This window comes from Salvia splendens, chromosome 4 (genome assembly GCF_004379255.2).
Source record: "Salvia splendens isolate huo1 chromosome 4, SspV2, whole genome shotgun sequence".
Taxonomy (NCBI): domain Eukaryota; kingdom Viridiplantae; phylum Streptophyta; class Magnoliopsida; order Lamiales; family Lamiaceae; genus Salvia; species Salvia splendens.
In genome coordinates, this window is record NC_056035.1 from 10,159,677 (window position 1) to 10,175,603 (window position 15,927).

At 41.4% G+C, this 15,927-nt stretch overlaps 3 protein-coding genes across 6 annotated transcripts; 1 reads left to right on the forward strand and 2 right to left on the reverse strand.

The window, feature by feature from the left end:
* Positions 1-3,038: 3,038 nt before the first annotated feature.
* Positions 3,039-3,542, reverse strand: LOC121800626 (rRNA 2'-O-methyltransferase fibrillarin-like). Its single transcript, XM_042200155.1, has one exon. It carries the CDS (start codon positions 3,540-3,542, stop codon positions 3,039-3,041), a length of 504 nt encoding a protein of 167 aa, XP_042056089.1.
* A 3,302-nt stretch (positions 3,543-6,844) lies between these two features.
* LOC121798481 (lipoxygenase 6, chloroplastic-like) lies at positions 6,845-10,705 on the forward strand. The gene is made up of 9 exons (XM_042197512.1): positions 6,845-7,501; positions 7,566-7,828; positions 7,927-8,164; positions 8,247-8,567; positions 8,651-8,736; positions 8,825-8,932; positions 9,025-9,323; positions 9,400-9,666; positions 9,768-10,705. Exons 1-9 carry the CDS (start codon positions 7,135-7,137, stop codon positions 10,525-10,527), a joined length of 2,709 nt encoding a protein of 902 aa, XP_042053446.1. The 5' UTR covers positions 6,845-7,134; the 3' UTR covers positions 10,528-10,705.
* Positions 9,803-14,681, reverse strand: LOC121798482 (uncharacterized membrane protein YuiD-like). 4 transcript variants are annotated; one of them, XR_006050060.1, is made up of 8 exons: positions 14,468-14,681; positions 13,397-13,553; positions 12,667-12,757; positions 12,402-12,494; positions 10,641-12,069; positions 10,428-10,549; positions 10,044-10,293; positions 9,803-9,944 (listed from the first exon to the last, which is right to left on the reverse strand). XR_006050060.1 is itself a non-coding variant. In XM_042197513.1 (3 exons), the coding sequence occupies exons 1-3, from the start codon at positions 14,521-14,523 to the stop codon at positions 12,692-12,694; spliced, it is 279 nt and encodes a 92-aa protein (XP_042053447.1). In that variant the 5' UTR covers positions 14,524-14,671; the 3' UTR covers positions 12,501-12,691. The 4 variants fall into 4 exon arrangements, 1 of the variants encoding a protein (XP_042053447.1); XR_006050061.1 differs by having other exon boundaries at positions 11,191-12,069; positions 14,468-14,678; XR_006050059.1 differs by having other exon boundaries at positions 10,428-12,069.
* Between the last annotated feature and the right edge of the window lie 1,246 nt (positions 14,682-15,927).

Consider the following 15,927-nt stretch of genomic DNA (forward strand, 5'->3'; position numbering starts at 1 on the left):
TTAATTAATAGAGTACTAACCTGCAAGATATTATATGATTTAAATGAGAGGTTTACGATCAAATATATCCATCAATGATTTTATTAAATTTATATCTTAATTTTTGAATTTTTTTAATGATCTTGAATGGAGTATATAGTTGTATCAATTATACATCAGTCTTTATAAATAGTCAATTTGGTACCAATTAATTTTAATCAATTTTATCATTGTAATTCACTTCAATGTTTGACTTTGATGTGTGACATGATCTTCTCATTATGTTGCGAAATTACACAAATTCGTTAATGTGGCGTGGCCGTTGAGTAGAATGAAGATCTTACTCGTGGTATTCATTGATTTCGTTTACCATTATAGCAACGCTCGTATCATGTCATTTGATCCTCAAAATTATAGTACTATTAATAAAGTGATGCCATGTTTTTATTTTTATTTTTTTCGTTTCTTGTAATTGTTTTTTTAAAAATTTGAAATCAGATACTTATTTGAAAAGGTTGATTTAGTGAACTTAGTGGGGTTCAAAACTAGCTGAAGGTGGTGGTCTTATCATCTGTCAATTGCCAAAAAGCAATGAACCAAACAATTGCACCTTGATAGCTACTTAGGGCACCCGCAACGCGTGCCGCCGGCGTTCCGCGTGCCGTTCCGCCGGAACGGTTTCGCCGCGGAACGCGTTGCGGCGCACCGTTCCGCTCCCATTCCGTTCCGCGTGCCGACGGCACGGAACGCGGCACGGCTTGTGCCGCCACGCGCTCGGGCGACGTGGCGCTCCCCGCTTCGTGCGTGCTTCCCACTCGCCGGCCCGCGAGTGGGACACGTCAGCAATGACGCAATAATTAATTTTTTTAAAAAAAATATATTTTTATAAATTTTTTTTTAAACGGTCATATTACCGTTTTTTTAACTTTTTTTTAATTTTTTTTATTTTTATTTTTATTTTCTTATTCTATAAATACACCTAATTTATTACATTTCACACACAACTACACATCTACTCTTCCTAAACCAACATCAATTCCTCTCCAATTTTCTATTTCAATCTCCTTCACAAAATGTCCGGCGACGGGAATTACGGCGGTGGTGGCTCCGGTGGGTGGGATCTCAACGCGTTCGGCGATTGGGAGACCATGTACAACACACTAGGTGGTTCCGGGTCGTCGACGCCGGGCACCCAGGGGTCGGCGACGCCGGGTGGGTACCAACCACCCACTTTCGATGTGGATGCCTACGCTCGACCACCCGGCTCGCGGCTTTCTCAGGGTTTGTCCCAGATTCGGGAGGATATCCCCGTAGAACCCACCCAGGGAGGAAGCCGAGGCGGTGGAAGCTCTAGGGCTGCGTCTGAGGCACCCGAGGAGGAGGAGGAGGAGGATCTGGGCCGGCATCCGTACAACAACGAAGAAACTAAGGCGGTGTACACCGCCTGGCTCACCGTCTCGTACGATCCCATCGTCGGGAACCAACAAGCCGCCAAGTGCTTCTGGGAAAAGGTCCGTGATGTCTACCACCAGACTAAGCCGAAAGGGGCCCGGAAGCGCAAATATACAATGCTCCGTGCTCACTTTGGCCGAGTCGACGCACAGGTCAAAAAATTTTGCGGCATCTACTCGGCCGAAGCGGCGAACTACCAAAGCGGAGCTGCGGGCGCCGACATTCTGAGGGCGGCTTTGCGCGTCTTCTACCAGGACACCGGTCTACAGTTCAAATATGTTGATATTTGGCAGCTCGTCAAGGACGAGGAAAGGTGGGCCGGCGGTGTCCGCTCGAGCTCGGGCTCAACCTCAAAGCGCACGAAGCACACGGCGAGCGGCCACTACTCGTCTGGTGACACCGGTGAGGCCAGCGAGGGTACACCGCAGGTGTTTGGGGGTACTGGGGATCCAACGCCCGACGAATACGGGGGATCCAGCCGTGGGCGCCGTCGGCCGCAAGGGACGAAGGCGGCGAAGACGGCTAGAGCGAGGAAGGGCCGAGGCGAATCAAGCCAGTCGGCCTCGGGATCGGGCTCGCGGGGAGGCTTGGACACACTTACGGTGGCGTACATGACCGCCACAATGGCGGACACTTCCCGCTTCTCGTACGCCCAATTCACGGCCTGGTGGAACGGAATTGTGTATATGGCAGCACAACTTGGCCTTCCGACTCCCCCTCAACCTCGACCGCCTCCGGAGGATGATTCGCCGGCGGAGTAGTTTTTTTATTTTCCCACGTTTAATTGTGTGTTTTTTATTTTGTGTTTTTTATGTTTTTAGGATTTTAATTGTGTGCTTTTTTTATTTTTTTTAAGTTTAAGTTTAATTTTTTTTAATGTTGTGTGTTTTTTAATAAAGTGTGTTTGTTTTTTATTAAAGTGTGTTTATTTAAATTGAATTGAGTTGGAAATAAAAAAAATGAAATTGAATGAATAGTAATTTAAGGAACGGTTAAGGAACGAAGGGTTGCAGGTTCCGTTCCTTAGTTAAGGAATGGAGTAAAAAAGTACAGTGGGGCCCTCAAATAGTGGTTTAAGGAACGGTATAGGAACGGTATAGGAACAGCGTTGTGGATGGACTTACTTATCACACGAAATATAAATGTATGCAGTGCCCCTCCATTTCTACTGCACTCTGATTGGCGACCAACAACTTCTTTTCACTTTATGTGATGAATACAATTATGTGATGAATGATGTGTTCAAAATCGGCTACCATATGATCATGTATTTTGTGATGCAAATGATGATATAATTGTAAAATTTGCAATCCTCACAATTTATAATTTGACTTTTTAAAAACATGGGGCAAACTGAAATTTGACCTCTGCCGTGATTTATTTGTTAATTTCATATTAGCTCATATCCAAATTCCAACCAATATTCTACGACAAGTAACAGTAAACCCAATATTCAGCTTACAAGTAATAAATACTACTATTCCGAGTTCAAATTTGTAAGAGTGTCCACAATGGTGGCCTTCAAAGGCCACCATTTGTGGCCCGGCCACCAATTGTGGCTCTCATGTGGCCTTTGTAATGGCAAATGTAAAAAAGTCAATGCAAATTCAAAGGGCCACCAAATGTGGCTCTCTAAAAGCAAATGCCTTCTGGCCTTCATCACGTCCGGCACTGCCTTCTGGTTTGAAGCCATTGTACACCGTCAGGACGCGCCTCCAGAAGCAAATGTCGGTCTGATCCGTGCCGATGACCGGATTCGTCGTGACCGCCTCCCAAGCTCGCGCAACAGCGAGGGATTCGTCGTCGTTGTACTTCTCGCCACGCCGATCACCACCGCCTCGGCCACCGCCGGTGGCCGGCTCTCTGTCTCCACCTCGCCCGCCGCCGGTGGGCACATGCTCTCTGCCGCCTCGCCCCCCACCGCCTCGCCTTCCACCGCCGCTGCCGCCTCGCCTCCCACCGCCGCCGCCTCGCCTCCCACTCCCACAGCCGCCGCCTCGCCTCCCACTCCCACCGCCGCCACCTCGCCCCCCACCACCGCCGGTTCGGCGACCCCCGGTGGGGGCCTCCATCTCCACACTACCGGATGTCGGGGTCTCCGGTGTACCCATCAACTGTTCTCATGTGAATCTATCAGATTCAGACAGAGAAGACGGGGAGTATTGGAATTGGGAGGATTGGAATTGGGAGGATTGGAATTGCTGGGATGGGTTGTTGATCGCGTCCATATTCGGTCGGTAGTCCCCGAACCCCGATGGTTGGCGAACCAAGTTCCTCTGCTGGGATGGCTGGACCCGGAATTGGGGCGAGTGCGGACTCCACGTCTGATTGGGGAAGTTGCCGTATCCCGAGTCTCCATACCCCGGGGAATTACCATCTCCACCTTGCATTTTTTGTAGTGTTTGAGAGTGTAAAATGAAGGGATTTGAAGTGTAGAATGAAGTGAAAAAATGGAAATGAGAGTGTATATTTATAAAAAAAATTCGAAATAAAAAAAATAAAAAAAATTTATATTTTGCGGCCCAGCCGCGATTCGCGGCGCTTGCAATGGGAGGGCCACGGCTCACACGGCTCAGCCGCGTGAAGGCCGCGGCCGTGGCTCAGCCACGCTTCTCGCCTCTCCGCCCCGGCTCTCGGCCTTTGCAATGGGGGGCTGCGGGCCGCGGCTCCCCCATTGTGGACACCCTAAGGACGGTTACAGATCCTCTGGAAAAACATTACTCGTGGACAGGGCCGGAGGACGCTGAAATTTTTATTGGTAGGGGCTTTACTATGTGTATTAACATTGTTAATGAAATATAGTCTTATTTGTGAACAGAACAAGTTTTAATGCATATGAGTAATGTTACATAAATAAAGAGAGATAGTATGTAAAGTATTCTCTCCATCTCATAGTAGATGTCACACTTTTCTTTTTAGTTTGACCCACAAAAGATGTCAAATTTCCTCTTTTGAAAAAAAGTTTCCTTTCACATTAATTTTAAAATTATATTTTCTCTCATCACTTAAAACACAAAATAACATTTCCTAAAATCCTGTATCATCTCCTAAGTATGACATCTACTATGGGACGGAAGAAGTACAAGAAAAAAGAAGAAAATTTGTGAAATTTTTTCCTTAAATACAAATAATACTAATTTTGATGGACATGTCAAAATAAAACATTAGACAATTTTTTATAGACGGATAGCGAATTTTTGTAACAAAAATTAACTCCACTCTGCGTAATAAAAGTACAGAGAAAAAATGTTTTTAAATTGAAATGAGAAAAAGAGAAGCACAACATCTGGGACACATTTTACAAGAAGATTTTAAATGTAATAATATTAATTGTTGTTAACTTTTTTAGTCAAAGTCATCTTCCACACCTCGATAGCCATTGTTCTATACTTCTATTTCATTCTCTGCGAATTTTTTATTTCTTGAACACTGATTGTTCAGCCCTTCTTACCATATAATTTATAATGATTTAGTCTCATACAACCTTAGTTTAGTAAGGGGCGGAGATAAGTTTTTGAATTTTCAAAAATATTGGTAATAGGAAAAATTTAAAAGAAAAATTTGGGTAAGGGCTTAAGCCCTACCCTCCTTGAACGTGTGTCCGCCCCTGCTCATGGATCATCTTACAAAATAGAAACAATAATTTAGATTGAATTTTTTTTCTGGCTAGATATGAATCTGCAAGAATCGTTTTCTCAATTATTTAATGATGGACTAGAAATTTCGACAACCTTATTTAATTAAATCTGCTAGCTATCAGAGGGTTATCTTCAGACTTCAGATTTGGGCTTTATTTGAAATTGATACTCCTATGATAATTGATTGAATACAACTAAGGTGCAAGATCATCGAGATCATGCATATCGACTATTTACTAATACCAACGGACATGGTATACAATTATTTAATATTGAGTGAATAATTTTTTATTTGCTAAAGTTTAATTAACTCTTTTAATTATTTTAAAATAGTATTAAAGACAAGGAGAAGTAATAAAATCTTGTTAATTCTCATGACCTGTGACTGTGAATCCGTGATTGACTAATTAATGTAACCCCAGTACTACACGTGGAATTTAAATATGTTACTATTTGTTAGATGTGAAATCTGATCAATGACTTTCTTGCTTAGGTGTTTAAATGGATAGCTGGATTCATTACAATTATTTATTAGTATATTATTATAACTGGTCCCGACAATTTATAACAATTTATTATGTTTTCCCTTTTATTTTCTGTACATAATAAGATGTTTTAAGTATTTATTCTAACGCACAGTTCATACATGATTGATGTAATTATGCTCCTTTATTCACAATAATGAGTTATGGTGGCGTTTATTTGAGTTTAATTTATGCTTGGATTAGGCAATGATGTTAATGAAAATATCAAAATTACAAATAAAATAGAAAAAAAAACCATCTGAAATATAAGAGAGAGTTCATTTAGTTTGTGAATCATACATTAATAATTGCCTCACATAATCGAAAATGATATATAGTAGTAGTATTTTTCCTTGGATTTCATTAATCCACTAACTTTTAATCTTCGATCGATTGAAAGCTTCTTAAAAAATCTGATAAAATATCGTATATGTATTTGAAATTACTTGAACCCCTATATTCAAGTCGAAGTGGGACAAAATTTAAGAGAATTTAGAGAATTTAACAACTCACTCCTTAAAAAGTCTTATAAGGCTGGGGAGGGTTATCCATACTTATATATAGAAGAGTCAAGAACATCATCAAGTCGATGTGAGACAAAATTTAAGAGTTTTAACACCCTAATTTATGATTAACGAGAAACCTTCTTATCCACTCGGTTACGGTTCATCATCACAAAATCACATTTTGTAAGGGTCAACACTTCGATTAATTGTCATTATTGACTTGTTGTGAACATATAATTTATTGTACCTGAAGATGATACACTTTGATTTCAAACCTTCTATCGATAAGAAATTTGAAGAATTGTTAGAGCATCTCCATTTGGCATCAATTCATTTCTATATATGATTAAAAAAATGTTCTACTATTAATTACGAGTATTCAAACAATAGTCTCATCCAACAAAATTTTCACTCTTTGGCTTTTAATGAGTTGCGGAAACATTGAAATTAAATTTGGGTAACTCTATGCTTCACCACTTGCATGTTGATAGCAAATTTTATTATCCATTTAGAACATGGACATGGTGCCTTTGAAATTTGAATATAGTAAAAGAGTTTGGTCGATTTTATATGGATTCTCCACACAAATAATGATGCATGTATTTATCAATTGTCTCATGATAACTATATCCTGCACGCCTTCTTTATCTTTTCTTGCTTGTTACACGCACTTTTCCATTATAACAGTCTCTACATCTTTACATCACCAATTACACAAATCTACATGCTACATCGCATTCATATTCATATATTGCTAAAATATAACACTATAGTATTCGTGAACACAAGTTTTAAACAACAATTTAATATTGGCGATGATTTTTGTCGGCTACTGCATCCTCTCAGTTCCCACGCAATCACACCAAAATAAAATAAAAAAAATGACTTCCAAATCAACTATAGAAATAAATAAATAAATTATGACTCGTGAAAACAACAGTTCACATTCTTTAAAAAAATGCCCTGTTTGCAATGTAAATACTCCCATGCTCAAGTCTCAACACATTTCCCACTTCATTTCCCCACTGCACAAATATGCTCACAGCTCAGGCCAGCCCCACCACTCTCCGGTGGAGGGGGCCCTTCCTCGCCACCTCGAAACAGCGCAGGCTGACCGTAAATCCCTCCACCCTCCAGCCCGGAAGGCGGCATGTGATAAGGGCTGTCATCAGCAGTGGAGATAGCAAAGCAGGAGTGGAAACAGCAGATAAAGCTGTGGAAAGTAATGGAGCTTTAGTGTCTTCTTCAAGAAGTGGAGGTGTGAATGTGAGAGCAGTGATCAGGATAAGGAAAAAGATGAAGGAGAAGTTGTTTGACAAGATTGAGGATCAGTGGGATTCTTTCCTCAATGGGATTGGGAAAGGGATCTCACTTCAGCTCATCAGCCAAGAACCTCATCTTGGTATATTTCTTGATCACTACTTACCTTTTTCTTGTTGAATTTTCTCACACCATATTCTTCTCAGGCAAGAGTGATGAGACTTTTGTGAGAGGTTGGTTGCCTAGAATATCTGACAATCCATATGTGGTTGAGTATGGAGCTGATATGGTGGTGCCAAATGATTTCGGCCAGCCGGGAGCTGTTGTTGTGACCAATTTCCACGAGAAAGAGGTGTTCTTGATGGAGATTGTGGTTCATGGCTTCAAAGAGCCAATATTCTTCAAGGCTGATACATGGATTCATTCGAAGAAAGACAATCCTGAGAGTAGGATAGTATTCAAGAATCAGGTAGTCAGATATAGCTTTACTTGTCATTGTTGCTAGGAAATTTAACCCCACTCTTTTCACTTTAGTATAGCACTTATTTATACTCTTTGTGGTGGCAGGCTTACCTGCCGTCTGAGACCCCACCCGGGCTCAAGAATCACAGGCAGGAAGAGCTGCATCGTGTTCGTGGTGATGGGAAAGGAGAGAGGAAGATGCACGAGAGGATATATGATTATGATGTGTACAATGATTTGGGAAATCCTGATAAGTATGAGGACCTAGCCAGGCCGGTTGTGGGCGGTGAAGAGAGGCCATACCCTAGGCGTTGCCGGACTGGTAGACGTCCTTCTTTAACAGGTATGTGTTGCTTTGCAATGTTGTCTGTTTTGTTACTGCTACTGTTTTTGATATCACTGACTTTCTGAAATCTTTGAATTAGATCCCGATACAGAGAGTAGAATCGAGAAGCCTGATCCGGCATATGTTCCTCGTGATGAGACGTTTGAGGAGGTCAAGCAGAACACATTTTCTGCTGGAAGGTTGAAGGCTGTGCTCCACAACCTTATACCATTGATCGTTTCCAAATTAGCTAGTTCGGACATCCCATTCACAAACTTCTCGGACATAGATAATCTGTATAATGATGATATTCTGCTCCCAAAAGAAGCCAAAAATAATCACCTCCTTGCCAATCTGCTGGATCAAGTGTTGAATGTTGGTGATAATTTGCTGAAATACGAAATACCAGCCATTATTAGGCGTAAGCACCACTCTCAACAAGGACATGCTTTCTTATTTTTGTTAGGGAAGAATGTGAATCTTGATCTATCTTTTTTATCTCAGGTGACAGATTTTCATGGCTAAGGGATAACGAGTTTGCTCGTCAGACTTTGGCCGGGGTGAATCCTGTTAATATCGAGCTACTAAAGGTATCATTTTAGCCTGTTTTTGGTTGAGATAGGATGCATTACCTATGTTTATCATCAGCCATAAATGGAGACTGGAATTTGAATTCAGGAACTTCCCATTTCAAGTAAACTAGATCCTGAAACATATGGCCCTCCGGAATCTGCAATCACAAGGGAATTAATCGCCAGAGAGCTTAACGGAATCAGCGTTGAAGAGGTAAATCATTTTGTTATATACTGCGACATGTGACACAAAAAAAATTATCATAACAAGTAAATTGACTCTCTCCTGCTGTATTCTATTCACAGGCAATGAAAAGCAAGAAGTTGTTTATAATTGACTATCATGATTTGCTGTTACCATTCATTGAGAAAATGAATGAGTTGCCAGATAGAAAAGCTTATGCTTCCAGAACTGCCTTCTATTTTGATCAAGGCATTCTTAGGCCAATTGTCATTGAGCTATCACTCCCTCCGACTTCTTCGTCTCCAAGGAACAAGAAAATTTATACTCATGGGCATGGCGCCACCTCTAGCTGGATGTGGAAGCTGGCTAAAGCTCACGTTTGCTCCAATGATGCAGGCGTTCACCAACTCGTGAACCACTGGTGCTCTATACTTCATTTTGTTGGTCATCCTAACATAAATACTAGTATCAACTACTAACAACGGGTTATTTTTCAGGTTGAGGACTCATGCCTGCACGGAACCTTATATAATAGCCACTCATAGGCAGCTAAGCACAATGCACCCAGTCTACAAACTACTGCACCCGCATATGCGCTACACCATGGAAATCAATGCCCTTGCAAGGCAAAGTTTGATAAACGGCGGTGGAGTCATAGAGGCTTGTTTCAGCCCTGGAAAGTACGCCCTGGAGATGAGCTCAGCCGCCTATAAGAGCTTGTGGCGGTTTGACAGGGAAGCATTACCCACAGATTTACTTCACCGGTAGAATTTCTCTCAAAACCATGAACTCAGTCAGGCCCCTTTCCTGATTGTTGCTTTGTTTGTTATATTGATGAACACATTTTACCGTGCAACTTATGCAGGGGAATGGCTGTTGAGGATCCCACCATGCCTGGTGGGATCAAACTTGTGATCGAAGATTATCCTTACGCTGCAGATGGGCTTCTCATATGGGCTGCCATACAGGAATTGGTAGAATCCTACGTTGAGCACTATTATTCTGAGCCAAATTCCATCTCATCTGATGTGGAGCTTCAGGCCTGGTGGAACGAGATAAAGAACGTGGGGCATTATGGCAAGAGAAATGAATTGTGGTGGCCTAACCTCAATACACAAGATGACTTATCAAGCATACTTACAACCATGATTTGGACTGCTTCTGGTCAGCATGCAGCTATCAACTTCGGACAATACCCGTTTGGGGGATACGTACCTAACCGTCCAACTCTCATGAGGAAACTAATCCCTCAACCGGGTGACTCTGAGTACGAAAAGTTCCTTCAGAACCCTGAGTACACTTTCTTGACTTCATTGCCCACGCAACTCCAGGCAACAAAGGTTATGGCTGTCCAAGACAGCCTATCAACACATTCTCCAGATGAAGAGTACCTGCATCAGTTGGACCAGATTCACAGGCTTTCCTCTAATGATCCTCAAGTTCACAAGTATTTTGAAAATTTCTCTGTTCAGTTAGAAGAGATAGAGCGAATCATCAATCTACGGAATAAGAATGTAGAACTGACAAACAGAACTGGTGCTGGTGTTCCTCCATATGAATTGCTTCTACCCACTTCACCTCCTGGCGTTACTGGTCGTGGTATTCCCAACAGCATTTCCATCTGACTTTGTGGTCCGGTGTTTATATCTGCATCCATTAGAATAGGAGATAAAACAAGGCTATCTATTCAGTTTCAACAATCAAGCTATATTCCTCCTTTGCTATTCCCTTCACTCACCATTTTGTCACCAAATACTCTTTGTGCATCTACATAATAAACTCAATGTATTGCATCTTTATGAATACTCTGTGCAAACTCATTTTGTTACCAAATATTCTTTCTTCCTGTTTTCCTCTCTCTGAAAATTAAAAATTGAGAGTAATGGCCGGTTGAGGAAAAAAGGCACGAGTCTCGGAGAATGCTGCTATCATTAGGGAGTAGAAAAGAGTGGTACTTGTGAAAACGACTGTTCATTCCTACTATTACTAATCAACTCCAAAATGCACCCAAGCTATGATATATCTACAGTTGTAATCAGTGCCCAGATTCTTCTACAGTCCGCATTCCTAGACATGATAATGCACCTTGTTCGATTTGATACATAGTATGACCTAACCAGTTCAATTTCTGATGATATCAAAAGAATATTGTCGTGCAAGTGAACACGCCATACATATATACATAATAAGGTCTTAATTATATACTAAGTTCACATATATGGATATTATCGAAATCCAATATGAAAAAGGGTTCAAAATGAAGAAAGTAGATGGACACTGTAACCCACCAAGGGGGCTTAAATCTCCACCATGGTCATCGGATATGGTGTTGCACTCGAACTCGAAGATCCGTATTCACATCAAGGTGTCTCTTTAATTGTTGTTCCATGAATTGGTTATCGGGAATTTTTATGAACTGGAACATGATTTGCAAAAACTTATCACTATATATTTTACTGATCTTGATGAATGAAAGGCCAGGCATGCTGTTTTTGTATACTACAACTACAATATTGGTGTTGTTACTCGATGCCGCATATGACATTGTCACGTTCTCTAAAAAACTCATCAGCCTTATGACTTTGTCAGGGCACCTGTACTTTGTTATATCAAACAATCCTATCAACTAGCGCAGCCTGCATTCAAGGTGGCTCAGGAATTTCAACTTGCACTTAAAAGTATGCATAATGTGGCAACACATAGCAACGTAAGGGCGCTTTCACCTTGGAAAAACTTCATAGTTGCCATAGATGCTAAACCTTGTCCTAGTTTACCAGAGGTGACAGATTGAGGGCCTATTATACTGAGGCCGGTCGGCGCACAAATTCTGAGATCTAGAACAATCCTGTTTTGGATCTCAAGAAACTTTTCTCTGCTATACCAAGACTAGATTCATGATGCACCATTTTAGAAAAATGCTCAAAATACTGGAGGCAAATTTTACGTTTACAAAAACAATGAAGGAGGAGGAATTGTCCTGTGGTCACAACAAATTTTGATATTTATCTTTTCATCAGATACGTACCTTTGAGCTACTCTTTCTCTTAAAAATAGAAATAAAAGACAGATACCACTTTAGTAACTCTAAACAAAGTCTTATCCTGCTTGCGTCAGATTAAACTTATAAGCATTGCTGTAACCGATCCCAGAATCGCACCAGCAGCAACCTGAAGTTAAACAGTGATCATCGTAATTAATAAGAGATCCCACTTAATTATAAGAGCCACTATTTTTTATCTATAACTGTGAAATGCTCATGTATAATCTACAATTGAGTATTTGGTCATGTTCTAAGGTTTCAAGCAAGGTTTTTTTTAACTCGGATTTGAGTAATAAATTGATCGCTGATATATGTAGCGCAAGCAGAGTGCATGCATGGCTAGTAGAATTGGGATGGATCAAAATTTATTGGGAAATAAGTGTATCAATTCACATGATTTAAAAAGGGCAATACAGATTCAGAGAATGTTATTCAAATAACTCAATGCATAGCTTGAACCTGAGTAGGCGTGTGGCCAAGAAGTTTACGTAGCGGTATGCTCTCAGCAAGAGGGTGCTCGGCTGGAAGTTCACATAAGATCTGATTTAAAACCTGATACATATAATTTCATTAGGAATCTCTGAATGCATACAAACTCTAGTTTTTGCTCTTTGTTACTAACATATTTATCGCATTTGTGTGTGTGTGACTGTGTGTGTGTGTGTGGATGGGGAGGGGGAAGGGGGAAATTGATGAAGTATCTTGTGAATTTGTGCAAAGCAACCTAGATGTGCATAAAACAAACTGCATCAGAAACTACAAATCTCTGCTTGACGTCCAGCATGTAATCTCACACCAATTGCATCGTACATCACCTGTCGAAAATTGGCCGGGTAAGACCGTGAGATTATTATATGGAAGCTTGTAACTAGACATAAAATTTGATTGTGTAAGTAAAAGTATATGTCAAAGCTCGAGCATGAGTGAAACTAGGGCTCAACTGTCAAGTTGATAAAAACAAATAAACAATATTTTAAGCCCATGCATCAAGATCTACTAATATGAAATCAAATGCTAGTGTTACCCTAACCTTAGGTTTCAATCTTCAGCAATTATGAGTTAGTATAAAAAGTTATTTAGTTCTAGTATTCTTTATAAATTAATTCCTAAGATTTCATGTGGCGTAGAAGTATTTGGTTGGCAATTCAAGTCTTAAATGAGAATAGATTGGCATGAAGGTGGATAAAAAAGGAATGGGTATGGGATTGGGAAAGGGAAAGTCTCAAGACAGCACTCATTCCTTCAGACATATCTCCCACTTCCCCAGACTCCCATACCAAGCAATCCCCCTTACTTTTAGTTCGACAGAATTTGAGTAATACATTTATATCCTTGCGCATCATGTACAAAGCAAAAAAAAAAGAGTAAATTTTTGCGCAATAAGTGGTTTCCAAGACTAATACAATTAATAACATAATGTGCAGGCTAGGGTATAACGGAACAAGAGAACACACCACGGATGCCAAGACTAACGCAGTTGCAAAATGCGGTCCTCCAAAACCCTGTTGTAGACCAACACCAACCGCAAGAACAGTTACTGTAGCTGAATGTGATGATGGCATGCCACCAGATCCGATAAGTTGCTTCGGATCCCACCGGTGTTCCTTGTACCTGGATAAATACAATGCTCTTAATACTTCCAAGATTACAGTTTTGGTTAATGGTAGAGCACATTGGAAGGAACAGAGTGGGGATGCCCTCATAATTTTGACTTAGATAATATTTATAAAAATAGTAGAAAACACTTTAGGCAAGAAAAACAATTGAAAAATGTCAAAGAAATGTCGCCTTGCTATCTAGAGAAAGAACCTGCATTTTCTCTTTTATGAACAAACTCTGATATAAGGGCCTAAACATTTTCTTTTAAGGTTAAAATGCAAAAGACTTCACCAAAGATATCAAGCAGTCCATGATTGTCAATGGTGGTGTTTACAGATACAAAGTGTGACATACTACTCTTCTCTACTATGTCTATATACTTCTCCACATATATCTATATTTTATTGTTCTAAATTTTGATTTGTTTGGATGAATTCTGCATCTATTCAACAGAGCTTGAAAGTAGCTGGAAATAGCTAACTCCTCACCAGCAAAAGAATCTACCAAGTAGTGCTGATAACCTTATAGAGACCTAAAAATCACAATCAAGAGAACAAAAGAATCTCCATAACAGTAATTTTATTTTCAAAAGTTTCAAAAGAGACCAAATCACATTATGTTCTAAAATGCAAATATTCAGTTTAACTGTGAAAAAATAATAAATCAGTGTCTTGTGAATTACAAAGACACATCATCTACTTGCACATATTACAATTTAAATACACAAAATAATCATATAGTCTCTCTCTCTCTCTCTCTCTCTCACTCACACACACACACACAAAAACCCCAACACGCCCAGACTGAGACACCCAGCAGTCAGCGACAGTAAGAGCGATGCAATTAGGGATTCTAATATTTCAGATGTTGTAGAAATTAGAAAAAAGCAAGATCAATGCCCTAACGATGAAGAAGAAGAAGCATACCAGACAGTAAAGAATTTAATGGCCTGAGCAATAGCGAAGCCAAGAAAGGCAGACATCAACGCAAGATTTGTAAAAAGCGCCCATATTCCAGTTGTTGCCGCCGCCGTTGATTCTTCACTTAACTGTTGCGTGCTGAGCTATAAGAGAGGAATGGGTGCACGCAACAATTTGACATGGGAGAATAAGTTGAGATCCGGATAGAATAAAGCATGTGTAGCATCCGACGTGGCGTGTACAAATGGGGCGAGGGAACGGCGTTAAGGCCATCCACAATAGGAATAGCCCATCAATAGCTCAGCCATAGCCTAGCCACTGCCATATCATCAGCATTAAAAATCCTCCTGGCACATCATCAAAACAAACAAATAGCCCAGCAATAGCCCAGCCATAGCCTAGCCACATAATATCCACATCACTATTAACAAATATATACAAAATGAAATAATTAACAATCACACAATATACGAAATTTAATTTACGAGACATATACGGAAAAAATTTAATAATACTATTAAAATTTAAAAAAATACAATAATTTAAAAAAATACATTAATTTAAAAAAAATACAATAATAAAAAGAAGTGTCAATTCACTCCTCGTCTCCGTCGTCGCCGCCTCCGTCGCTGTCGCCACCATCACCGTCGCCACCACCGCCGGTCTCCCTCCGTGCCGCCTCCAACTCGTCCTGCAGGCTCATGAGCAAGGTTTGAAGCACGCACTTCTCCACGGGATCCGTCGCCACCCTCCATTCGGCCATCGTCTTGATCAACTGAGCCCGCGTTTGGGCGCGAGCGAAGAATTTGAGATCCTCGGTGGATTGGCCAAGGGGGGATGCCGACTGGACCTCCTGGGAAGCCCCGACGTTCCACCTCGCCTCCCGCTGAGCGCGCTTACGCCCAATCGGGCGAGGTCGGCCACCGACCGAACGCGGCGTGGGGAACTCATGCGTCGTCTCTGGGAGGTCGTGGGAACCACCGCTGCTGCTGCTGAAATCGCTGGTGTAGTTCAGTCGTTGCTTCTTCGGCCAGCCAGAGTCGACACCTACTCGGAACTTCTCGGACTCGTTCAGCACAAGATAGCAGTTCCAGTAGGTGAAGTCCTTGTATACCCCCTTCAGTGGGAAGGCTTTCTCCGCTATTCTCCTGCAGTCCTCCTCCGTTTGGCCACTGCTCATCATGCGGAGTGCGTTGGTGTACAAACCCGAAAATCGGGAGACCGCAACCCTGATTCGGTTCCAGGCCTTCCGGCAATCCTCCCCGTTGCGTGGCCTCCCCTCCGGGCAAAATCTCTTGTAGGCTGCTGCTATCTTGCCCCACATGTTGACGATCCTCTGCTCATTCGAAACGAGAGGATCGTCGCAAACACTCACCCACGCCTTGCAGAGCGCGACGTTCTCCTCGTCCGTCCACCTCCTCCGTACCTCATCCTCACCCGGCTGCGACGACTCGCCGACATTCCTC

Bases quoted from the DNA above. Each gene is read 5' to 3' on its own strand.
- LOC121800626 (XM_042200155.1), bottom strand. From the start codon at position 3,542: ATGGGTACACCGGAGACCCCGACATCCGGTAGTGTGGAGATGGAGGCC.
- LOC121798481 (XM_042197512.1), top strand. From the start codon at position 7,135: ATGCTCACAGCTCAGGCCAGCCCCACCACTCTCCGGTGGAGGGGGCCC. The intron at 7,829-7,926 runs GTAGTCAGATAT...TTGTGGTGGCAG, and splicing joins GGATAGTATTCAAGAATCAG to GCTTACCTGCCGTCTGAGAC. The intron at 9,324-9,399 runs GTGCTCTATACT...GTTATTTTTCAG, and splicing joins CACCAACTCGTGAACCACTG to GTTGAGGACTCATGCCTGCA.
- LOC121798482 (XM_042197513.1), bottom strand. From the start codon at position 14,523: ATGTCTGCCTTTCTTGGCTTCGCTATTGCTCAGGCCATTAAATTCTTT. The intron at 13,554-14,467 runs GTATGCTTCTTC...GTATTTATCCAG, and splicing joins ATTAAATTCTTTACTGTCTG to GTACAAGGAACACCGGTGGG. The intron at 12,758-13,396 runs GTGTGTTCTCTT...AATTTTCGACAG, and splicing joins CGTTAGTCTTGGCATCCGTG to GTGATGTACGATGCAATTGG.